The sequence below is a fragment of the Lygodium microphyllum genome, chromosome 27 (genome assembly GCF_053477565.2).
Source record: "Lygodium microphyllum isolate KBCC chromosome 27, Lygodium_microphyllum_v1.1.10, whole genome shotgun sequence".
NCBI lineage: Eukaryota > Viridiplantae > Streptophyta > Polypodiopsida > Schizaeales > Lygodiaceae > Lygodium > Lygodium microphyllum.
Genome location: NC_141161.1, coordinates 101,518,861 through 101,544,376, shown reverse-complemented (window position 1 = coordinate 101,544,376; position 25,516 = coordinate 101,518,861). Strand labels below are relative to the sequence as shown.

At 43.1% G+C, this 25,516-nt stretch overlaps 1 protein-coding gene across 2 annotated transcripts in view; it reads left to right on the top strand.

Moving 5' to 3' along the window:
* Window positions 1-246: 246 nt before the first annotated feature.
* Window positions 247-25,516, top strand: part of LOC148012660 (RING/U-box superfamily protein) — a 53,558-nt gene continuing 28,288 nt past the window's right edge. The window contains exons 1-2 of one of the 2 annotated variants that reach the window (XM_087668692.1): window positions 247-397; window positions 25,397-25,477. In XM_087668692.1, coding sequence (XP_087524818.1) covers window positions 374-397; window positions 25,397-25,477 — 105 coding nt within the window. In that variant the 5' untranslated portion in view covers window positions 247-373. Of the gene's footprint in view, window positions 398-16,097; window positions 16,175-25,396; window positions 25,478-25,516 lie in introns of those variants that run through there. The other variant, XM_087668691.1, reaches the window with a different exon arrangement.

The following is a 25,516-nucleotide window of genomic DNA, read 5'->3' as shown; positions in this document are numbered from 1 at the left end:
ATTAGCCAATCTCGGTTGGATTTATTATTACTTCATAATTATCACCTCATAATAATTGTAGGGTATTTTGAGATATATAGTTAACAAAATATAGGGGTTTTTCATAATAATCAGACTTCTAAGTGATATTAGGTCCTAACGATGGTTTTTTCACAAATTGTAGGGGTTTTCGATGATTTCCCGACTTTTAGTGATATTAGTTTTTATAAATGCGATATTATTTCAGTGATATTAAAAACAAATAATGATATTAGTTCGTAATTAACAAGAGTGCGAAAGGAAATCTACCATCTGCAATTGATATTGATAACATTTACTAAACAGAGATCGCGCAGCTTCTTCCTCACGCGTCGATTGTCGAGCAAATCAGGCCATGGTGGTCTGTAAATGCCGCAAGGTAAGGAGAATCTTCTCCTCCATACAAATGTCCATAGATCTGATTGCATTTCAAGGAGCAATTGTTTGTGCACATTTGGTTTCTGCGAGCACCAAAACTCCAGATCAAGCATCGTGCACTGCGTTCTTACAGCCATAGATTTGCGATCCAAGGTTTAACTCGATTAAAGTTAGAATTCTTGAATTCTAAGTACGTGGATGGGAGCTGTTGATTTTGATCTCGTTTCTGGTATTTGTGGCCCTATCCGGTCACCTATTGGGCTAGCAGGGGTCAGTGGACTTGCATAATGATTTGCAGTAGAACACTTCAATTTGTCTCAGAAGTTTGGGAATCACGAAGGAACTTCATAATCACAGGTCATGATTTGCAGTACGACATTCCCAATTTGTTTCGTTATGAATTGCAATATGAAACTTCCAATTGGATTCAGAAAGTTGGGAATCACGAAGGAGCTTTGTAACTGTAATAGCTCAGTTGCATCTATCGACAGCACTGCAACAGCACCGTGTGTTGAGTCAGGGTAGGTGGATACTTCTAGAGCACCCACCCAATGAAAGTGAAATTCATAAGCGTTTGTTCGAAGCTGAGATCTGCAGAATATGATTCAGCCATTTGTTGGTAATCCATAAGATATCTTTGTTGGACAATAAGATGTCTCTTTGGGGCCAGCCATATGTGACAATGCTGGATGAACCTGAGTAATCATAGGTGTATATGTTTATGGGCTCTTTATAGGCCAAGTTTGCTGGTCGGGCACCTATCTTTGTTCCTTTTCATGATGGCAAGAAAGTATTCCATTTGTAATAGATTACTTTTTAAACAAGGCAAAGGATGTGTGCCTGATGATTAGGATATTTGTAATTTTTTTAAAATATAAGTGTCATGATGCGTTGAGTGTTGGATACCTTGGCGTATATAGAACCTTGGCCTTTGTTACTTGTTAGTTTTATTGGCCATACATTAAGACTATGGTTGTGTCTAATGTACATGAGTGCCCGCAATGTTAGCTTAATAAAGTTTGGTGGTACAAACAAGCAAGGATATTATGTCTTTTAGAAAATCTCGATAGAAAGTAGAGTAGCATTTCTATGGATTTTATACTAGGATTATCCCTTATGAATTGAGGTCATAACACAATCTGGCTTGTGGTCGACCGATTGATGAAAATGAATTTATTTATTCCTACAAAGAGGATCATGAAAAGCCATGAGTTGGCTAGTTTATTTGTTGAACATCTTTACAAACTTTATGGTTCGATGAAATAGTTAGTGACTGGGACCTTAAGTTCTTTGGCCATTCTGGCAAATGGTTTTCTAAAAATTGACTAGATTGTCCATGTCGTCCTTCGGAGCATCTTGAAATCGTGATAGACCAAAAAGACAAATTTAACAATGGCAGATATGCCATATCCATGTGTCTCTCATAGATAGTTTGATTGGAAGTGTTACCTTTCTTAGACTAAGTTTGCTTATAATAGTGCTATGCATTTGGCTACTAGCTCTTCATGTTTATGCATGGTTGTGAGCCAGAACCAATTGCCTTTGAGCTCAAGAGAGTGAAAATCTGTGGATGACTTTTAATATGATATGCACGAAATGTTGACGATTGTGAAGAAAAGCATTTAAACAGCCTAGGATAGTGCTGCATTTTATGCTAACCAACATCATGTTCCTTGAGAGCTCCAAGAGGGCATGTGGGTTTATCTTAAAGTCCCAAAGGACTTTGATTTGATCACTATTGGTAAATGCTATAAATTATCTTCGAAGTATTGTGATCCTTTCCAAATCACTAAGAATATAAGTAGTATATACTATGAGTTGGATTTACCTTTGAAAATACAAGTTTACCTTGTGTTCCACGTTAGTCATTTAAAAGAGACAATTGGGATAAGGTGAATTGATTCTTCCAATTGAGGAGGTCATGTGGCTTGAGTATACTGCTCGATATATTTCACTTGAACTTGAAAGAACAATTGGGACAAGGTGAACTGATTCTTCCAATTGAGGAGGCCATGTGGCTTGAGTGTAATGATGCAGATATTATGGCAACAACAGATGATATGCACATCACTAAAAAGGAGGTGATTGATGTCTTACTTTAAGCCCATAATGGCTGTCTTAGTCATGGATAGTGGACAGCGGTGCCTCCTTTCATGTCACTTCCTCTTTGGAGTCATTTTCTAAATACTCTTTAGGTTGTCTAGGCAAATTTTAATTGGGCAACAATTATGCATGTGAAATAGAGGGTGTAGGTACCATTCACTTGGCCCTTGAAAATGGTCAAGAGCTGATTTTGCATGATGTCAGATATGTACCTGGCATAAAGAAAAGTCTACTATCAGTTGGATAGCTTGATGCAAGAGGGTATTTTACTACCTTTGGTGGTGGATCTCGGAAGGTCCAGACGGGCTCTATGCTGATTGTTAAAGGCAGCAAAAAGGGGACTTTGTACTATTTGCATTGTAAAGCATTACCTAGCAAGTTCTTGGCTGTGGCTGAAGTCCACTCATAGATGGAACTTTGGCATAAAAGACTTGGCCATATGAGCCAGAAAGGTCTTTAGGTTCTCTCCTCTTTAGGGAGATTTGATGTAAAAGGCTCTGGTCTCGAATTTTGTAATGATTGCATATATGGAAAACATGTGAATTCTCCTTATTACTCTAGTGTTGTTAAGAAGTCCAATGCTCTTGATTTAGTACACTTTGATGTATGCACTATGCCTGTTAATTCATGTGGGAGTGTACGTTACTTTATTACATTTATTGATGATTTCAGTAGAAAGTCATGGGTGTATGTGTTAAAGAGCAAAAAGGAAGTGTTGGATGCTTTTAAAAAGTTTCATGCTTTTGTTACCACCACATAGAAAGGGCTTAAGTTGAAAGCTATAAGAACGGATAATGGGGGTGAGTATGTCTCTAATGAGTTCAAAAAGTTTTGTGAGATGCATGGTATAAGGAGGGAGTTGATAGCCCCCTATAATCCTACATCAAATGGCGTGGCTGAAAGATATAATCGCACGCTTTGTGAGAGAGTTAGATGCATGCTGTCCACAACTAATCTTCTGCAGCAATTTTGGGGAGAGGCTCTTAAAACTGCAGTTCATGTATGCAATCACTCTCCCAATCGTGCATTGGAAAATGGCATTCTTGAAGGCGTTTGGTCTGGCAAACCTGCTTCATATGACCATTTTACATGTCTTTGGTTTTGTGATGCCTTTGTGCATGCACCTGTAGATCAGAGGACCAAACTAGACATGAAATCCATCAAGGGAATCTTCATGGGATATGGAGATGAGGGAGAGATGGGTTATAGAGTTTGGCTCCCTCAGGAATTAATGAGGCAAAATTGCTGAAAAATGCTACACATGGTGACCTTGACAAAAAGAAGGTCAAATTTCAACATGAACAGCCAGCCATTCAGCAGCCATTAGCTGAAGATTCTGTTCCTTTTGATGCTGAAAATGAGCAGCAACCCATTGTGCTACAGCCAGAAGATAATGGACAGCAAATAGATGCACAGGATGGAATAGGACAGCTAGAAGAACATGTCGAAAACAGGTTACAGCAGCAAAGAAATGCTGAAAACCAGTCACCAGGTCATGGTATATGTGCGAGGATGTAGGTCCATTGCCTAACAATACAGATCATTGGGTAAGAAGGTCTACACGTAGTAGAAGACAGCCACAGAGGTTTCAGCCATCTTTGGACTTCATTTTGTTGATTGATGAGGGCGAGCCTTTGACATTTAGAGAGGCAGAATCTTGTGAAAACAAGAGAAAGTGGGAGCTTGCTATGCAAGAAGAGATGAAGTCTCTGTATGGAAATAACACATGGGAGCTTATACCTTTGACCAAGGATAGAAAAGCTATCCCTAACAAATGGGTTTAAAAGGTGAAATGGATTGATGGGAAGCCCAAGTACAAGGCACGGTTGGTTGCTAAGGGCTATACACAGAAGGAAGGCATAGACTTCCAGGAAGTCTTTTCACCAGTGGTGAAGATGACTACACTTCGTGTTTTGTTTGCTCTCACTGCATCCTTGGATTTAGAGTTGGATCAGATGGATGTGAAGATTGCTTTTCTTCATGGTGACCTGGATGAAGAGCTGTACATGAAACATCTCAAAGGTTTTGAAATCCCGGGCAAAGAGCATTTGGTTTGTAAGCTGAATTGCAGCTTATATGGGCTGAAACAAGCCCCTAGACAGTGGTACAAAAAGTTTGATACCTTCATGCTCAACCATGGATTTAAATGCAATCATGCAGATCATTGCTTATACACTAAAAAGGCTGATGATGGAAGCCTTATTGTGCTGGTCTTATATGTGGATGACATGCTGATTGCAGGAAAGCATAAGAATACTTTGAATGGTCTTAAAAGGCATTTGAGTTCAGCCTTCTCAATGAAAATTTGGGGGCAGCTGAACACATTTTGGGCATGTGCATTAAAAGAGATAGAGGGCAGCACTTGTTTCTCTCATAGGATAAGTACATTAGCAAAGTACTTGACATGTTTAATATGGCTGATGCTAAGCCTCTTGGTGTGCCTTTACCGCCACATACAAAGCTTAGCAAAGCTGATTGCCCAAAGGATGATGCAGTTGCTAGTGCTATGAAGGGCCTACCTTATGCACCAGCTTGTGGATCTTTGATGTATGCCATGGTTGCAACTCGCCCTGACATTGCTCATGCAGTGGGAATGGTTAGTAGATTCATGTCTAACCTTGGCAAGCCACATTGGGAATTAGTAAAATGTATCTTCAGATACTTAAAAGATACACAAGAGAAGTGTATATGCTATGGAAAGGGTACACTAGAGTTGCAGGGATTTTGTGATTCGGACATGGCAGGAGATCTTGACACTAGGAAATCTTCCAGTGGATATGTCTTTACATTGGCTAGTGGGGCTATCTCTTGGTGTTCAAGGTTGCAGAAAATTGTGGCACTGAGTACTACAGAGGTTGAATATATTTCAGCCACCGAATCTTCTAAGGAAGCTATTTGGCTTGGCTGTCTGGTCAAGGATTTTGGTCTTTCTTCACGTACTCTAGTGCTTGGTTGTGATAGCCAGAGTGCAGTATGTCTGGCTAAGAATGCCATGTTCCATGCACGTACCAAGTACATAGTTGTTCGGTACCACTTTATTCGACAGGTCTTGGATGATGGTCTAATCATGTTGACTAAGGTTAAAACTCAAGATAACCCTGCAGATGTTCTCACTGAGTCTTGGAAAGGCTCAACATGAGCATTGCATCCGTTTAGTGGGAGTTGGTTAGCTTAAAGGTACCACGTCGGGCCTTTAAGTGGAAGGTTGTTGGGTGTGAAGTCTCTTCGTCTTTGTGTATAACATATAAATACATTCTTTTATTCTTTGTGTACCATCACAATTTGATACACCTATCTTTGCATTGACTCTCTCCTACTCTCAATACTGGTGCTCTTGCTTCTGTCTCGCACTCTCATTGCGCACTCTTCTCTTCAAACCAAGTGGTTAGTGCAAAGGTTTCTTCATAGTCAATGCCATGCTTTTGCTTGAAACCTTATACTACAAGGCAAGCCTTGTATTTGTCTAAAGTACCATTAGCCTTTAGCTTGGTCCTAGAAATCCACTTCGTCTTGATGACCCGTTTGTGAGCGAGGACGATCTGCAAGAAGGTTAGGAGCGGGTAGTAGACTCAGCTCAGTAGGCACAATCTCAAATGATGTGAGCAAAGGTGAGGACAAAGAGTCCAACGCAAAAGATTGCACAGTGTCCCTCTCATCAACGATGACATCTTGCCTAATGATTACCTTGTCCATTTGAGGATTGAACAAATGATAGGCTTTCTCTTTGGAAGAATAGCCCACAAAAATTAAGAGATGTGCTCGAGGGGTGAGCTTTCCTATCTTGTCATTAGGAGTGTGCACATAAGCACGACTATTGAAAACTTTGAAGTGAAATAATAGGCCTAGAGCCAAAAAATGACTGTAGGGAGCTTTGTTGCAAACAACATAGAGCATGCCATATTCAGGACTGTTTGGTTCCTATGCTCTATGACTCCATTTTGTGCAAGGGAGTTGGTAGGGGTAAGCTGGCGTGCAATGCCTTGCTCTTGTAGAAACTCAGAGAACTCGTGGAAGGTAAACTCACCACTAGAATCAATCCTCATAGTATCCACATGACGACTAGTCTAGTTATGAACCAGCAACACCCAAGCATTGAAATAAGTGAAAGCATCGGACTTGTGCTTGAGAAAGTACACCCATATGTATCTAGAGAAATCATCCACCATAAAAATGAAGTATAGCATGCCATTCAAGGCAGTAGTGGATGTGAAACCACAAAGATCTGCATGAATGAGCCTAAGGGGTTGTGCAGCACGAGTGATAGACTATTGAGGAAAGAGTGTGCAATGCTGCTTACCTAGCTGACATGCTTTACAAAATTCTTGAGATAGTTTTAGGCATGGAAGGCCCTCAAAAATCCCTTGACGCAATAGCTCATAAAGAGTGTTGTAGCCCAGATGTCCTAAGCAAAAATGCCAAAGACGCTCAAAGTCTGTGGGCTCCCAAAGCTTATTGGGATAAAGGTCCGTTTGACCTCCGTGTAAAGTACACGCACATTATTTAGTTGTATATGTGAATGCACCCTTATGTGCCCTAAGTATAAATACATTTTATTCTTTGTGTACCAATACATTGTTGGTACACTCAAATCTAATTGTACTTCACTCTCTCTCTCTCTCTCTCTAGCTATCACACTCTCATGCTCACTCCTCGAACTTCTGCACACTGCACAATACAGTTGAGCTCCAACAACTGGTATCAGAGCACAGATTGTGCGCGCTTCTTGAGACCATTGACTAATAGATGATAGTCAGCTCGCAAACAGGTCCAGCTCATGACGATAGAGGTAGACGTACAACTGCTGAGCGTGTGACATGCAGTCGAGTGGGTTGCGTGGTGATGAGCAGTAGCAGGCGTGAGGCAGCAGGCGTGTGGAGACCAGTAGGCGCCACGACTAGTTGGGTAGGCGTGATGCTACAGACCAGCGACAATGGGGCAATGGTAGGCACCAGCACGATCAGTAGTCGCGACTTGCAGGGCACGTTGTCACTAGATGCGACACGCTAGCCACCAACGCCTAGTGTGGGAGCGACGGAGTAGACAGGTGGACTAGCACGGAGCGGGCAGGCGGCACCATGTGACGCCCTGACGGGTCAATGGACTCCCCGTCAGTTTTTCTAAAGAAATCAAAACAAAATTTTCTTTAATTTCAAAAATTTCCCCTTTTGCCTTAACATGGGTTCGTGCGTGAAAGCACAGTTGTCAATTTCGTGCGAATATGAGTCCAAAAATTTGGGGCTTTTCTCAAATTTAACACCATCTATGCCTGCAATGACATTCAGGTCAAAAATTGCAGACATTGTGCGAGTTGACCTAATCAAATTGGGGATTTTGCCAAATTTGTCGGAATTTCACTCTTTTGAGTAAAATTTCCTGACATTGGACCTCGGAAAATTGGGGTTTTTCATGCATTGGTAAAATTTTGCTCAGCTGGGTCAGATTGGCTGACATTTATGCAATTTTGGACCTGAAATTTTGGGGGTTTGTGCAGAATTTGGTAAAATTTTTTGCATTTTGGCCCGTGTGGTGGCTGGTTCATGTACAAACAACAGAGATTTATTACTGTTTGAGAAAGAACAGCAGTGTGTTTGCTGGTTCAGCTTGTGCTTTTGTAGTTTAGGGGCTTTTACTCTTGTGTTCGTGATAAAATGGCTGCAACTTCTTCTAGTTTAGACATCAAGAGTTTGTTGGAAATCAAACGGTTTGATGGTCATGGCTTTGACCTTTGGAAAGACTGTATGCAGGGCATTTTGTTTCTAAAGGATTGTGAGGATGCTTTGTAGGAAGATAAACCTGCACTAATGTCTAATGCAGATTGAGCCAGAGTAAACAAAAAGACTGTGGCTTACATTAAGATGGGTGTCACTGATGACATCTTGACAAACATTAAGGGTCCGTCTAGATACAGGTTATGCAATATGGGAGAAGCTGAAAACTACCTATGAGATTACCACACCTGTTAATTAGGTGCATTTAATGCGCAAGTTGGTGAATATGCGATTGGATGAGTCAAAGACTGCAGTTGAGCACTTGATGTTGAGATATCGAGCTCTACTCGTGATATGCCAGGGTGACCGTTGTGCATTTATGTCACCGACTTGTCAGTTGCAGATGCGGTTGGTACACCGCCCATGAATAATAGCTACATGACAGCTATCCTTATCTACTCTAGTTCGTGGCTTAGTTAGTATGCCACCTTAGTTAGTTGAGTTCGGTTTGAGACCCATATATAGGGTTCTTCTATTTCTTTGTACTTGAGTTCTTTTGGCTTACACAAACTAAGTAGAGAAAAACTGTTTTCAGCCTCCACCTCTGTGTGTATTCCTCCATTGTGCAATCAAGAAAGCTACAAGTGAGACTCCTTCCTTCTCTCCCACAATCTTGATATGGTATTAGAGCCTTGTTCGTGGTAAGGAGCTCAAGAAAGCAAGCCAAGTTCGCAGTGTTCTGGTAAGAGGACCAGTGTTGCTTTCATTCTTCTGTTTTGGGAGCAAGTCTCTGCAGGTAGCACAGCCGGAAAGTGCAAGAGTGCATTGTCTCAGGTTGAGACGCCCTTCGCGGTGAAGCAAGAGGGCAGTATATGCTGCGGGCAAGGGCTTTAGCCCTTGGTGACCCTGTTTTTTTGATTTGAGGCCATTTCGGGGCCTGTTTTGGAGGTGGAAGTTTTCTGCACGCACTCAGGAAAAGGCCCAGTTTTATGCTGTGTAACCACTGTTCTACAGGTCGGTGAAAAGTTACTGTAGAAATTGCATCGTATGCCTGTGCGCAGAGACATTGGGAGTTACAGAATCATCCTTGTTGCCTATTGATGTAAAATCGTCACTAGGAAGTGACTGTGTGGTCAAATACCACTTTCGTCAGTTTTGCAGATTTGCCCTTGTGAGGCTGAAGCTGTGTTCTTTGCAGTGACAGAATTTTTTGCAATGTTCTGTAATGGCGTCTGATTCTCTTTCACAGATTGTCACTGAAAAGCTTGACAAGAACAACTTCCAAGCATGGAAGTTTAGAATGACGAATTTCCTTATGGGAAAAGAATATTGGGAATTTGTTGCAGGAAATAAAAAAGAACGAGTTTTTCCTGATGTTCCCAATCAACAGCAAATGTAGGCATTTAAAGCATGGCATGAGAGAGCCAAGAAAGTTATGTACCGGCTGTCTATCAGCATTTCAGACTCTATGATTGTGCATATTCAAGATGCAAGTATGCCAAAGGAGGCATGGGATACTTTGTAAAAAATGTATAGCACAAATACGCAAGCCAGGAAAATGTAGCTCAAGCAAGAGTTGCATAATGTGCAAAGAGAAAATTTGAGTATCAATGACTACCACATGAAGGTGAAGAAGATTGCAGATGCACTTGCTTCCATTGGGTCGCCAGTGGAAGATGATGATTTAGTTTCTGTAACCTTGAATGGTCTAGGAAAGGATTATGCACAGTTCCGAACATCCATTTCCGTCCGTGAAAGATTTCCTGATTTTGAGGAGTTGATTGCTCTTCTAATTTCTGAGGAGCAGAGAAATTGTGGTGCATCTTCTTCAGGAGGAACTTCAAAAGAAGTTGTCTTCTACTCAAATGCTAGAAGAGGTAGAGGCAGAGGTAGAGGAGGCCGATTTGGGGGCCGTGGTAGAAATCAGAATATGCAGCAAACTCAAGAAAACCAGTCCTATGGAGGAGGACGTGGTAACTCTAGAGGCAGGGGGAGCCAAAGAGGTCGTGGTGGATGGCAAAGAGGCCAAAATGCAAACAGTAATGTTGAATGCTACTACTGTGGTAAAATTGGTCATATGGCTAAAGACTGCTATAAAAAGCAGAATGACATCATGAATGGAAAACTGCAACAAGGGAATTATGCATCTTCTAGTAGACAGAGTGATGACAGAAATGAGCATTTGTTTATGGTGCAGCACATGAATAATTCTGTGACAAGTGCAGAAGAAAGCAACGATGTATGGTATGTTGACTCAGGTGCATCAAACCACATGACAGGTCATGCAGAATGGATGGAGGATGCAAGGAAAATGGAAAAACTAGGATTTGTGGAGACTGGTGATGATACTGCACATCCTATTGTGCAGATTGGAAAAATTCCTTTGTCTATGCAGGATGGGAAAAAGAAATATCTGTCCGATGTATTTCATGTCCCGAATATCACCAAGAATCTGGTTTCTGTTGGTCAAATGGTTGAGCAGGGCTTGCAGGTCAGATTTAATCCTCATGGATGCTTTGTTGAGGATATGAAAAATAAAGGTCGCTTGATAGTAAAAAGAAAGAAGAAGGGCATAATGTTTATGTTGGATGCAGACATGCCTGAATTGAGTGCAGCAATGTTTGCACATGGGACCGGTGTAGTTGCAGATATTGATATCTGGCATAAACGCATTGGTCATGTTAATGTACATCGACTTAAATCAATGCAGGCCCAAAATATTATTGCAGGATTGCCTAAATTCAAGGTTGCAGAATGCATAAGGTATGTGAAGCCTGCCAATTTGGAAAACAGGCAAGGAAACCATTTCCTAGACATGTTCAAGAGAGTAAGAAGCCATTGGAATTAATCCACTCTGATGTGTGGACTACTAAAGCTGCATCTCTTGGAGGCTGTCATTATTTTGTCACTTTTATTGATGACTATAGCAGAAAAGTTTGGATGTATTTTATGAAAAAGAAAAGTGAAGTTTTTGGGTATTTCAAAACTCTTAAAGCTATGGTTGAAAAAGAAACAGGCGTGCAAATAAAATGCCTAAGGTTAGATGGAGGGGGAGAGTATCTCTCAAATGAGTTTGCAAGGTTCTTGTAAGAGCATGGCATAAAGCAGCAATATTCATGTAGTCATACCTCACAACAAAATGGAATTGCAGAAAGGAAAAACAGGCATATTGGAGAGGTATCTCGTGCCATGCTCAACGAAAAAGACTTGCCAGATTTTTATTGGGCTAAGGCAGTTGCTACAGCAGTCTACATAATGAACATGACTCCCACTGCAGTAATACATGGGATGACTCCAGAGGAGAGGTATACTGGTAGAAAACCAGATATTTCTCATTTGAACATTTTTGGTTGCATTGTCTATGTTCATGTGCCAGATGAGTTGAGATCCAAGTTGGATTCAAAAGCTGAGAAGTGCATCTTTATTGGTTACTCTTTGCAGCAGAAAGGGTATAGATGCTATAACCCTTCTACTCGTAAGTTTACAGTGAGCAGAGATGTTGTTTTTGATGAGATGAGTAGCTGGTATAAACCAGTAAATGTGATTGATGATGTAGATGCACAAAATGGTAATGCTGCACAGAATTCACAGCAGCAGTCACAAAATATTAGTGGACCTGGAGCGTCCTCTAGCAGTGGTTCACATTCTTCGCCATGGACAGGCAGATTGAGATCAGGAGAATCTTCTCAAAGCAATATAGATAGTGGTATGCAGGTATCACGAAAAGGAAAAGAGAAGGTAGATCAGCCCATGTTTGATGTGAATGCAGGTCACTCTTATGTGGATGGTGAATCCAGTGGCTCAGAACAGAGCATTGATGATGAGTTGGGTATTCCTTCTATTGTTACACCTGGAGTAAGGAAGACCAGGGATGTTTTGAGAGCACCTGGGAGTGAAACTACTTTGCGCAGGTCTACCAGAGCTAGGTATCCTGTGGATAGGTATGATGGATTTACAGCCATTCACTATGCCTATATGGTCAAAGTGATACAGGAACTAGAACCCACTTCTTTTGAGCAAGCCATGGGAAAAGAAAAATGGGAGAAAGCCATGGATGAAGAAATGGATGCCTTGGAAGCAAATGCTACATGGGAATTGGTACCTTTGCCTAAAGGTAAGAATGCAATTGGCTGTAAGTGGGTTTATAAGGTGAAGCACAATGCAGATGATTCTGTGAACAGATACAAGGCAAGATTAGTAGTCAAGGGGTATGCACAAACATATGGCATTGACTATGAAGAAACATTCAGTCCGGTTGCAAGGATGGCAACCGTAAGAGCAGTCATTGTTATGGCTGCATCAAAGGGATGGTCTTTACATCAGATGGATGTAAAGAATGCCTTCTTGCATGGTGATTTGCAAGAAGAGGTCTATATGGAGCCGCCACCAGGTTATGTGCATGCTGTTCATCCTGAATTTGTTTGCAGGTTGAAGAAAACCTTGTATGGCTTGAAGCAAGCACCTAGAGCATGGTCTGACAAGATAGGACAGTATCTTGTCACTATTGGCTTTCAGATTTCCAAGGCAGATTTCTCACTTTATGTAAGAAAAACAGAGAAAGGTATTATGCTACTTGTCATTTATGTTGATGATTTGATTATGACAGGTGACAGTGATGAAGATATCCTTCATGTGAAAATGCTATTGAAGCAGAAGTTTGAGATGAAGGATTTGGGAGAGCTGCGTTATTTCTTGGGCATTGAGGTGATTAGATCACCAAGTGGGATACAGCTCTTGCAGAGGCAGTATGGATTGGACATGCTGTCCAAATATGGGATGACAGGCTGTAAGCCTATTTCAGTTCCTTTGGAGCAGAATGTGAAGCTGAGCGCAGATGCAGGTGAGCTTCTAGAAGACCCTACTATGTATAGACGCATAGTAGGAAGCTTGATTTATATGACTATTACCAGGCCAGATTTGAGCTAAGCTGTTGGATTGATAAGTTAGTTTATGCAGGCTCCAAGGAAACCGCATTTGGATGCGGCTAGGCGCATACTCAGGTATGTGAAGTCCACATTGCAGTATGGACTATTTTATGAGACTGAGGTTCAGATACAGTTGCATGGATACACTGATGCTGATTGGGCTGGTAGCATTTCTGATAGACAATCTACCAGTGGATATGTGTTCTCTTTTGGGAGTGCTGCAGTCACTTGGAGTAGCAAGAAACAACCTACAGTTGCCTTATCCAGCACAAAGGCTGAGTACAGGGGCGTAGCAATGGCTGCATGTGAGGTAGCTTGGTTGCATAAGCTACTTTATGATATGCATCAGCCTACAGATGGGCCAGTTGTCATTTATTGTGACAACATGAGTAGTATACACTTGGTAAATAACCCAGTCTATCATGCTAGAACAAAGGACATTGAGGTGCATTATCACTATGTGCGGGAGAGGGTTTTACTAGGTCTTATTGATCTAGTTTATGTCAGCACAGAGGATTAGGTAGCTGACATATTCACGAAGGCATTGGGCGCAGAGAAGCTGCGCAAGTTCAGAGACCTGCTTGGTGTGCAGGAATTGGGATTGAGCTCGAGGGGGAATGTTGAGATATTGAGCTCCACTCGTGATATGCCAGGGTGACCGTTGTGCATTTATGTCACCGACTTGTCAGTTGCAGATGCGGTTGGTACACCGCCCATGAATAATAGCTACATGACAGCTATCCTTATCTACTCTAGTTCGTGGCTTAGTTAGTATGCCATCTTAGTTAGTTGAGTTCGGTTTGAGACCCATATATAGGGTTCTTCTATTTCTTTGTACTTGAGTTCTTTTGGCTTACACAAACTAAGAAGAGAAAAACTTTTTTCAGCCTCCACCTTTGTGTGTATTCCTCCATTGTGCAATCAAGAAAGCTACAAGTGAGACTCCTTTCTTCTCTCCCACAATCTTGACACTTGAGTGCATTTACAGGGATTTTAAATCAACTCAAAGATGCAAATTTAGACTTTGATGATAAGTTGAGGGCGATCTTTTTGATCATGACACTACCTCTGACTCTTGGGAGACCTTGGTGGTTTCACTTAACAATAATCCCAATCTCCCATATGATGGGGTGAGGGGTTCAATCTTGAATGAAGAAATTAGACGTATGTCTAGTGGAGAAGGTAGCAACTTAGCGTACAATATAAGAGGCAGGGCTGAAAAGAAAAATGCAAATGCAAGACAGAGAAACAGGAGCAAGAGCAAAGGCAAGGAAGAGATTGACATTACTTGCTATGACTGTGGTTGGAAGGGCCACAAGAAACCTAATTGTAGGTATTACAAGAAGGAATAAGATAGAAAGAAGAATGTAAGAGATAAGAAAAAGGAGGATAAGACCGATGCATCTGAGGCAGTCAAAGGCAAGGAAAAAGGCCAATGTGGCCTCTAGTGTGGTCATAGAGGAGCTTTCAGATACAGAGGCTGATGTATTATGTGCAGTTGATTATGATTCCCTTGTATGCCACATGCACGATATGTAGATTACCAAGGCTGATGTGATTGATGCACTTTTGTTAGTTAATGATGGTGTTACTAAGACTTGGATTATAGACTCTGGTGCCTCTTTCAATGTAACTCCTTGCTTGGAGCGTTTTGCTATGCTCAATGTAGGCAATTATGGAAAGGTGTATCTTGGAAATAACCATGCTTGCAATATTGATGGGATTGACACTATACACTTGTCTTTAGACAATGGTCAAGAGCTTGTGTTGAAAGATGTCAAGAGTTTATTATCTGTTGGTCAACTTGACTTGCATGGTTATGCTACACTGTTTGGTGGTGGTTTATGGAAATTGAAAAAGGGTTCCATGCTGATTGTAAAAGGAACCAAGAAGGACACTTTGCATTGTTTGCACTGTAAAGCCTTGAATGGCAAGTTTCTTGCAGTTGCTGAAATTTACAATCACTTGGAGTTATGGCATAAGAGATTAGGCCATATGAGCCAGAAAGGACTTGATGTCCTTACCCCTCTGAAGAGGGTTGATGGAAAAGATTCTAAATTTGACTTTTGTAATGAGTGTCAGTTTGAAAAGCTAATAAAAAATTCATTTTACTCTGGTGTCTCTCATAAGTCCAATATCTTGGACTTAGTGCATTCTGATGTATGTAGTATGCCAGTGAAATCGTTGGGTGGTGCTGCATATTTTATCTCCTTTATAGATGATTGCTCCAAAAAGATTTGGGTATACTTGTTGAAAAAGAAAAGTGAAGTTTTACTGTTTTTAAAACTTTTCATGCATTTGTGACCCACTCAGATAGGTAAAAAGCTGAAATGCTTGAGAACTGATAATGGGGGTGAGTTTGCATCAACTGGATTCAAGTTCTTTTGTGACTTGCATGGAATTTAGAGGGAGCTTACAGCCCCTTATAGCCCTTCTTCAAGTGGGGTGGCTAAAAGATATAATAGGATTTTAAGTGAAAGAGTGCGGTGCATGCTGTCCACTGCTAATCTCCCTCATGAATTTTGGGAAGAGGCACTCAAAACCACGGTTCACATTTGCAACCGCTTTCTGAACAGGTCCTTAAATCATGGCATCCTTGAGGAGGTTTGGTTTGGCAAATTGGCCTCATATGACCATTTACACATATTTGGCTATGATGCTTTTGTGCATGTTAAAGATGAGCTGAGGAACAAACTTGACCCAAAATCCACCAAAGGCATTTTCATGGGCTATGGTGATGAGGGTGAATTTGGCTAAAGAGTGTGGTTACCTCAGTCCAAGAAAATTATTCGTAGCTGTAATGTTGTGTTTAATGAGGCAAAATTGTTGAAAGGTACTTTAGCCTCTAATGAAGATACGAAAAATGTCAAATTTTAGAGTTTACAGCACCTATTACTTCAGAAAATGAGCCTCATGGTGCTGTACCACAGGCTAAAACTGATGATCAGCTGGTTATTTTTGACCCAGATAATGATGGACATCAAATAGGCGCACAAGAAGGTCATGGACAACAAGATAGACTTGCTGATTATGAATATGCAGGTGCTGATAATGAAAATGAAGGTGCTGTATAGTATGAACAGCATGCTGAAAATGGCTTACAACAGCCAATAAATGCTGAAAATAATATACCCCAGATGTAGACCCAATTCTTGAAAATGTTGATCATTGGGTATGCAGGTCTACACGTGTAAGAAGGCAACCACATAGGTTTGACCCCTCCTTGCATTATGTGATGCTTACAGATGAGGGCGAGCCTCTTACATACAAAGAGACCAAGTCATGCGAATTCAGTAGTAAGTGGGGGCTAGCTATGCAGGAAGGGATTAAATCTCTATATGCAAATGATTCTTGGGATCTTGTGTCATTGCCCAAGGGAAGCAAGCCTCTCCCGAATAAATGGGTGTACAAAGTAAAGATAGTTGATTGGAAACCCAAGTACAAGGCAAGACTGGTTGCCAAAGTAGGGATTGACTTCCAAGAGGTCTTATCATCTGTTGTGAAGATGACCACTCTACGTATGCTTTTTACTCTCACTGCTGTATTGGACTTAGAGCTGTATCAAATGGATGTAAAAACAGCTTTCTTGCATGGCGACATTGATGAGGAAATCTACATGAAACAGCCCGAGGGCTTTGCTGCAATTTCAGTCCCAAGGGCTGATTACAACATATACATGAACTAAATCTCATACATATACATAAGAGATAGCTCCTGCTTCAATAATGCATCACCATAACGCCCAAATGTAATAACCCAAGTGCTGTATATACCAGTGTTACACTGCATAATGAGCATTCAGCAATACATGTACCAAGAGAAGCTGCCTTTTTACAACATTTGATACATCCCAAGTCTAAATTCATCGTCAAAGCACTAATCGGCTCAAAATGCATCACTGATGCAAAAAGCCCCAAAATTTTTGCAATAAATATGCCCCAATTGCATTAATACATAATCTTGAGTGTCAAATGTGGACAAATGTTCAGAAATTTCACAAATTTTGCAAAACCCCCAAAATTTGGGGTTCAAATGTGCACAAATTTAAGAGAAATTGGCTCAGCTGAGCAAAATTTCACATGTGCATGAAAACGCCAAAATTTTCGGAGCAAATACGCACAATGTTTGCAATTTTTAGGTCAAAGTTTTTGTTTTGCATGAACAACATCAAATCTGGGAAAAGCCCCAAATTTTAGGAACAGAACTGTACAAATTTGAGAACAATGCTTACACGTGTGAACCCCCGTTAGTAAGCAAGGGGCTTGCTTGCAAAAATTGAGAAAAATATGACGAAAAATGCCTAAAACTTGACGAAAATACAGCCATTGACTTGCGCTTGCCTGCGGACTCGTGTGACCAACCTCACCTGTCGCCTACATGGAAACACTTTCGCTTAGTCAGAATTGATATGCCACTTGTGTGTCCAATTTGAAACTGACATGTCGCTTGCTTGAAAAGTTGTCGCCCTTTGCCATGACGTCACCTGCAGACTGTCGCCTGCGCCTGTGAGAGGTGATGACTTATTGAAATGTGTCACCTTGATGTGCATGCAGCCGCCTGCTGAAAAATAACTTGCTGTTTTCTTCACGCGCACTAGATGAAACTAACTCGCTTTTACTTCGGAAAGTGTGCACACCTTCGCCAAACCTCTGATACCAGTTTGAAGGGGGGAGAGAGTACCCAAGTGGTGTGCACAGTGAGAATGGAGTGCGTTCAGTTGTAGAGAGTGGAGACTTGAGTTGGGTGTGTACCAGTGTTGTACACACAAAGAATAAAAGAATGTATTTATACTTAGGGTATAGTACACTCTCACTCGCAAGGGTGCGGTCATATGTTCAAGTAAATATATACATGGGAAGTGTAGCATAAGACCTTTACACCCAACAAGTAGAAGTTGTTGATGTGATTTGCAGCCACCAGGGATCAGTTCTACAGCACAAGTGATAGCAATTTGGAGCCCTCCAAGAGTAGGTGATAGGAGCCCAAGGTCCTTCTGGTGCAAGTGATAGCGTATAGGAGAGGGTAGTAGTTTTTCTGGTGGACCTAAGCTGTAGGTGATAGGTACCATGGCAGTATCAGTTTTTTAGCAGTTCTCGCAATGAAACTCTGAAATCTCTCTCTCTACAACATTCTCTCTCATTCCCTAGCCATCTCTCTAAGTTATCTCAACATTTTCTAGCAGTTTGAGCCATTAGAGAAAGAGATTTCAGTCAATCTTTGTTGTAAATCCTAATTTACAACAGAAATTAGGGTTTTGATAACTGCGTCGAGATGCGTGCTTAGAATTGAGGGCCCAGGGTTCGAATTCCAACAGCTGAAGTTGAGGAATTCTAGGGAGATTCAAGAGACCGGCCATCCAATGCCAAATTTGGGGTTGAATTTGTTGATGAAGGAGCAGGGTGAATGCTAATCCCTAAGCAAACCAAGGGGCAAACTGGTTTTGACGCTTGCTGGTTAGTTTTGACAGCAAGGAGCACTTGGATTAGCGGAGGAGATCAGAGAATCTGAGTTGTACTCTTTCCATTTGCAATATAACATAAAGAAATATTTCAAGGGCCACCAATTTTGGGGCCAATAGGGTGTCTAATGTCCAAGGTTTTGTTAGAGATCACAGCCAGGCAGGCAGGCAGGTCAGGCATGTGCAGTCGGCTGCACAGTCAGACTGTGCAGTCGGACTGCCATGTGGCAGTCCGACTGCCTGCAGCCCAGTCGGCTGCATTTAATGCAGCCGACTTGTCCTGTTTGCGTCCTGTTTTTTTGGCTATAAATAGCCGAGGATTTCCACAGTCTCCGACACTTCTCTGCTCGCAGATTACAGACAGGTGACGCGCAGATTCCTTTTCTGTTCGCAGATTTCAGACAGGAGACAGTGCAGACTGCAGCGGACTTCGAGGTGAACAGCAGGTTGCATCGTCGAGGTGGAGACACGCAGTCCAGCGCACTGCGCCCGTGTATATATCTGCATATCTTTGTATTCAGCACACTTTATACAGCAGATCTTCATCTTCCACTGTCTCTTTCTCTCTCTTCTCTCTCTGCGTTCTCTCTCTCTCAGTCCTACGCTTTCGCACCACTGCGCTCTGACATGGTATCAGAGCAGTGTTAGAGGGCTGACTGAGTGCAGAATTAACCTGAAGAGGAGTTTCTATCGCGACACAAATTTGCGTTTTTTGCGTTTAAGGGCAGACAGGAGGGCTGCGCCTTGGAACAAGGCTGAAGCGAGTGTGGGCGCGCAGGAAAGGAGTCCAGGTGGTGGATTTGCTGCTGTTTACTGCTGTTTGACGCGGAGGAAGTTTGAATTTTCAGCCTACAAGTGCAGGTTTTGCTTTTTCATCGCCTCCGGCGGGTGAAGAAGGTTCAGGATGCGGAAGAGCCTTAGCAGGCCGAGTTTTCACAGTCAGAGGGGGCTGCTTTTGCATTTGTGAAGGCATTACAGGTGAAGATGTCTACAGAGATTGACTTGGAGTTCCAGTCGATTATGGACCGGAAGGTGCCTGTCTTACCGGCTCTTCCTGCAGATCAGAAGCTCGACGGCGACAACTATCGCATTTGGCGCGTCATGATGTTGGCCATCCTTGAGTCCTATGATTTGGCGGAGCTGGTACAGGAGGAGATCGACCGGCCCTCGGTAAGAGATGAGTCCAAACTCTCTTCCAATGCTCGTGCGGAGTTGGCCAAGGCTCAGTCTCATTGGGACAAACTGAATGCCAGGTTCGTTCCCTTCTCTTTCTATCATGTACTACAGGCGTGATCGCTCACATCGAGCACTTGACGGTGGCTCGGGAGATATGGCTGGAGCTTGATCAAATGTACAATCGGATGACCCTTATGAAGCGGGTTTCTTTGGAGGTACAGATGCGGACCTTGTCCGTAAACAAGTCTTCTTCGCTGCGGGAGCACAGTAACAAGCTAAGGCAGCTTCAGATGCAGGTTCAGAATGTGGGGAAGCCGATTTCCTCCGAAGACATGGCGATCACACTATTGTCCCAGTTGCCGCCACGATTCGGTACATTTTACTCCCTTATTGCTTCGGGGCGAGAGTCTACACTTCGGTGGGAAGAGTTGGTTCCTATGGTCTTGGACCAAGAGGAATAGTTGAAGGGACAGAATGCTTCCAAGTCGGAGGCGCTAACAGGTCAAGTCTCTCAGAAGAAGGGGAAGGACCAAAAGAAGAAGAAGGGGGATAACAAGTCCAAGAAGGACAAGGAGAAGGACAAGGACAAAGATTCCACATGCCATATTTGTGGAAAGACTGGCCATTGGAAGAAGGATTGCCCTGACAAAGACAAGAAGGACACCAACAAGGACTCCAAGGATTCTGGAGCGGTGGCTGCACCCTCATCAGCTGCATTTCTTCATCTAGCTGTCATTGAGGACGCTTCACCGAATGCTTCTGATGCTGCGATGACGGCTCCCCAGGCTCGAGAGTGGATCGTTGATAGTGGTGCCTCGCGGCACATGACTCCTTCATCAGATGGTGTTGCCCAGTTGCAACCCTCGCGTGGGCAGATTCTCATTGAAGATAGCTCTTCAGTATCTATTGCAAGTCGGGGTAAGATGCTTCTACAGTTCCACTGGAGCCCGTGCCTTGATTATGATTCTGTTTCTGACACAGAGTCTACTGTTCCACCGGTCACCCCTGAGGAGATACCACCGGTGGATATTCCAGAGTCTTCTGCTGATGGCGAGAGACGAGGGGAGGTTCGGCCTCCTCCTCGCTGGGCCCATGACACACTCCGTGATTCAGGGATCGAGGGGATTCCTGAGGAGTGGGGACCGCAGGATGGTCCGCGGCGGTCACGTAGGCACCAGGCACATTCTACGGAGCTTGTTTGCTCTAACTATTGTTTGATGACCCGTGTTATGCAGGATCAAGAGCCCACCTCCGTGAAGGAGGCTTTATAGTCCGCACCATGGAAGAAAGCTATGGAAGCCGAGTTGGAGGCTATTGAGAGGAATGGCACTTGGTCACTCGTGCCCCGCCCCCCGAATAAGAAGGTGATTGGCGTCAAGTGGGTCTTCAAGACCAAATACCTTAGCGACGGTTCTTTGGATAAGCACAAGGCTCGCCTTGTTGCTAAAGGTTTTGCACAGCGCCCAGGGATTGTGATTGTCATGATACTTTTGCCCCCACAGCTCGTATGGCGACCATTAGAGCTGTTCTTGCTTTGGCTGGCCATAGGAGATGGCCTGTTTACCAGTTGGATGTGAAGTCGGCCTTCCTCAATGGTGATTTGAAGGAGAAGATCTATGTTGAGCAGCCTCCTGGTTTTGGATCCTCAGATGGGAAAGTCTACAGGTTGAAGAAGGCCTTGTATGGCCTTAAGCAGGCTCCGCGTGCATGGAACGAAAAGATTGATTCGTTCCTCCAGTCTCAGTTGGGATATCGGCGTTCCAAGGCCGATTCGCAGCTTTATGTTCACACTTCCGAGGATGGTTGTGTGCTTTTTGTCTTATATGTTGATGATTTGATTGTCACAGGTGATGAAGCACAGCAGGTCCAAGAGACCAAGTCAGCTTTACATCGGACGTTCGAGATGACGGACTTGGGTCTACTCCATTTCTTTTTGGGCCATGAGATTTATCAGTCTCAGAGGGGGATCTTTATCTCTCAACAGAGATATGTACATGAGCTCTTGGTATCTTTTGAGATGGAGGATTGTCGGGCCCTTTCTACTCCTATGGATCTGAACTAGAAGGCCACTTCCCATTCAGATTCTCCTATGGGGGATGCTTCCCGCTATCGTCAGTTGATTGGGTCCTTGATTTGGCTTCTCAATACTAGGGTTGATCTATGTTTTGCTGTTGGGCTCTTGGCAGGGTTCATGAGTGAACCTAAGACGGTGCATTGGCAGGCTGCTCAGAGGATACTTCGGTATTTGAGGGGGACGTCTGATTTAGGGATTCATTACCCCGCAGGGACAGATGGTTCAGATCTTGTACTTGCAGGTTGAAGCGACTCAGATTGGGCCGGTGATGTGGACCACAGGCGGTCTACTACAGGTTACTGTTTTACCTTGGGTGCAGGTGTTATTTCATGGAGTAGCAAGAAGCAGCCCACGGTAGCCCTTTCGTCTACTGAGGCGGAGTATCGGGCCGCGTCTTCCACCACATGTGAGGCTGTGTGGCTTCGGAGATTATTGAAGGAGCTTGGGTGCCCCCAGACTCGTCCTACTTTGCTGCAATGTGACAATGAGAGTTGCATTGCCTTGGCACGGAACCCTGTTTTTCATGCCCGGACGAAGCACATAGAGATCCAGTACCACTTCATCAGAGAGAAGCTTCTGGATGAGACCATCACTGTGGAGTACTGCAAGACGGAGGACAATCTTGCGGATTTGTTTACGAAGGCACTTTCCCAGGCTCTACTTCGGAGACATTTCAGATCCCTCAGGCTTCTGCCCTGCCCAGGCTCTGAGATGGGGTGTTAGAGATCACAGCCAGGCAGGCAGGCAGGTCAGGCATGTGCAGTCGGCTGCACAGTCGGACTGTGCAGTCGGACTGCCACGTGGCAGTCCGATTGCCTGCAGCCCAGTCTTGCAGCCGACTTGTCCTGTTTGCGCCCTGTTTTTCTGGCTATAAATAGCCGAGGATTTCCACAGTCTCTGACACTTCTCTGCTCGCAGATTACAGACCGGTGACACGCGCAGATTCCGTCTTTGTTGGCAGATTTCAGACAGGAGACAGTGCAGACTGCAGCGGACTTCGAGGTGAACAGTAGGTTGCATCGTCGAGGTGGAGACACGCAGTCCAGCGCACTGCGCCCGTATATATATCTGCATATCTTTGTATTCAGCACACTTTATACAGCAGATCTTCATCTTCCACTGTCTCTTTCTCTCTCTTCTCTCTCTGCGTTCTCTCTCTCAGTCCTACGCTTCCGCACCGCTGCACTCTGACAGGTTTAAGTGGTAAAGTGTGCATTTTCAGTTTATGTGAATTTTATGCTTGCTGTAATTAGTGCTTAGTCAAGTTATTTATCACCCTATTTGAGGAGGAAGACTGGTTTCAAGGTTCCATTGCCGAGATCGTGAGTTAATTTGTGTTTCTTAGTTTTGTAATAAATGTTGCTGCTATAACTAAGTTGTAATCAAGGAATTACCACCCATCCACGGAAGGAAGACTGGTTTCATGGTTCCATTGTTGGGAGAAGTGGTAAAGTGTGCATTTTCAGTTTATGTGGATTTTATGATTGCTGTAATTAGTGCTTAATTAGATTATTTATCACCCTATCCGAGGAGGAAGGCTGGTTTCATTGCATGATTGATCTTCACATAGGGAAGGTAAAGGATAGCCAATAGGCTTAACATCTTGCATATGAAATCGCTCAAGCACCTTTTGTATGCATGCCTACTGTGATAGGTAAAGGAGTCCCTTAGAGCAATTGCACATGATGTGCGTACCAAGAATATGTGAGGCCTGCCCCATGTCCTTCATCTCAAAGCTATGCTTGAGCTAAGTCTTCAAAGCATCTAGCTCATCATGAGCTCTTCTAGAAATCAACATATCATCAGCATAAAGTGTCAAGTAATTTGGCTCTGTCGGATGTTGGCAAAGATCGGCTTTTTATAGATAGGTCCCACTCAGTTGTGTGTGGATAACCAGAGTGCCTTAGCTCTAGCCAAAACCATGTGTTTCATCATTCATGCTTGCACAAAGCACATAGAGGTTTAGTATCATTATGTACAAGAGTGGATCATGAATTCTGAGTTAGCAGTGGTCTACTCTCCTACAATGGACAATGTTGCGGATCGCTTCATGAAGCCTTTGCCCAAGGCTTCTATGCTTCATCACATGAGATTGTTCGGCCTTTAGACTCTCCCAGGATCTGAGAGGGGGTGTTAGCTTGCCTTATTTTGCCAGTCTATCATCTCCTGGTTGTGAGCCCTAGTCAGAGTTTGACAAGGACATTTTGGAGCTTTGACTGTGTCTTTCTTCTTTTTGCTGTGTTTGTTAGTTATGCTGCCTTGCTGGATGATTTCTAGCCCCCCTCAGGGTGACTACATTTTGTTTGCAATTGCTTGGATGCCAAGTCAGCATTTTTTGCTTTATTTTATTGCTGCTGATCGCATTAAATGCAGTTGGCCAGCTTCAGGTTGGCTAGTTTTACTGATTCTCAGCTATGTATAGCTGGTCACTTGGTGGGGGTAGTCATTCGCTTTTTTGTCTCACATGTGCTTCATTAGGTGGCTGCAGTCTTCTCTATCTCTGTTGTGGCCAACAGGCTGCACACTCTCCGTCTCCATCACCATCGAAGGTGCTATCATCATTATTCAGCCTGATCCAGTGCCCTCACTGACGCTTTGGGCTGTGTGTAGGGACTCATCAGTCCTCATTGTATTCAGCCTTCCTCTTTGTTCAGTGCAGATCATTCTTGTCATCATGCTTTCTTTTCTTCTCTCCTTTTCTCTCCATATGCATGATTCTCTTTTGTTGCACACTCTCACAGGAATGGGCATGAGCATTGAGCTTGTCCGAGAGAGCTGTGGAGCCGAATTTGGAGAGGCACTTGCTTAGGGATTCATAGTGGGTTGGGGGAGATGAACTGTAATGATTTCCTAGAGGTCCAAGGTGTTGAGGATGACCTCGACTTTGCATTCGAGAGGGTGTAATTGGTCCCATCAAGCTTCTAGTCATGGGGAAGGTTGGTAAGGATAGTTGCATGAATAGAGGATGCCATGAGAGCAAGACGAGGAATAGATGTTTGGAAAAGGGAAGGGAGGATGGGAGGGTGGGAGGGATGAGGATAGGGGGCTGATTGCTATGATCTGCATTACTATCACCATGATCTTCATGACGGTCCTCACGATGATCATCACAATCTCCACAGTTTCTTCTTGACCCCCCCGATCCTGTCTATTGTTGCAGTTTGACCTGTTGATCCTTCAAAGCTGCAAAGATGGTTGTATTGAAGAAGAGGTATTGCTGACCCTGAACCACAAGTTGTGTCTCCAAAACAGTCTCCACATGTCTTTGAACATGATTAGACCTAAAAGGGGGTAAAAAGGAAGGAAAACACAGCACGATGGGGCTAAAATGCATTTGAGAAACTTGGAAGCTTTGTTTCATTTCTTCTTCAAAGATTCTCTTGAATCCTCGGTTGACTACTTGCTGTTTCTCTCCCCTTTGTTCAAAACGATCTGAGTATTAACTTTTTCTTAAATTAATGCAGAAAATGTTGGATTCCCTTTTTTTGCTAGAAATTAATTGAGAGTGGGAAGCACCCATTACTATTATTTAAGTTGATGACATGATGGCATGCAGGCTACCAGGCTTTATTGTTTTGTCCACAAAGTTCCAGTATGTGGAGAGTGCGTCTGTTCAAGTGAACATCAAATATGTGTTGTAAGTACCTGAACCTATTGATAATGTCTTGAGGAACAT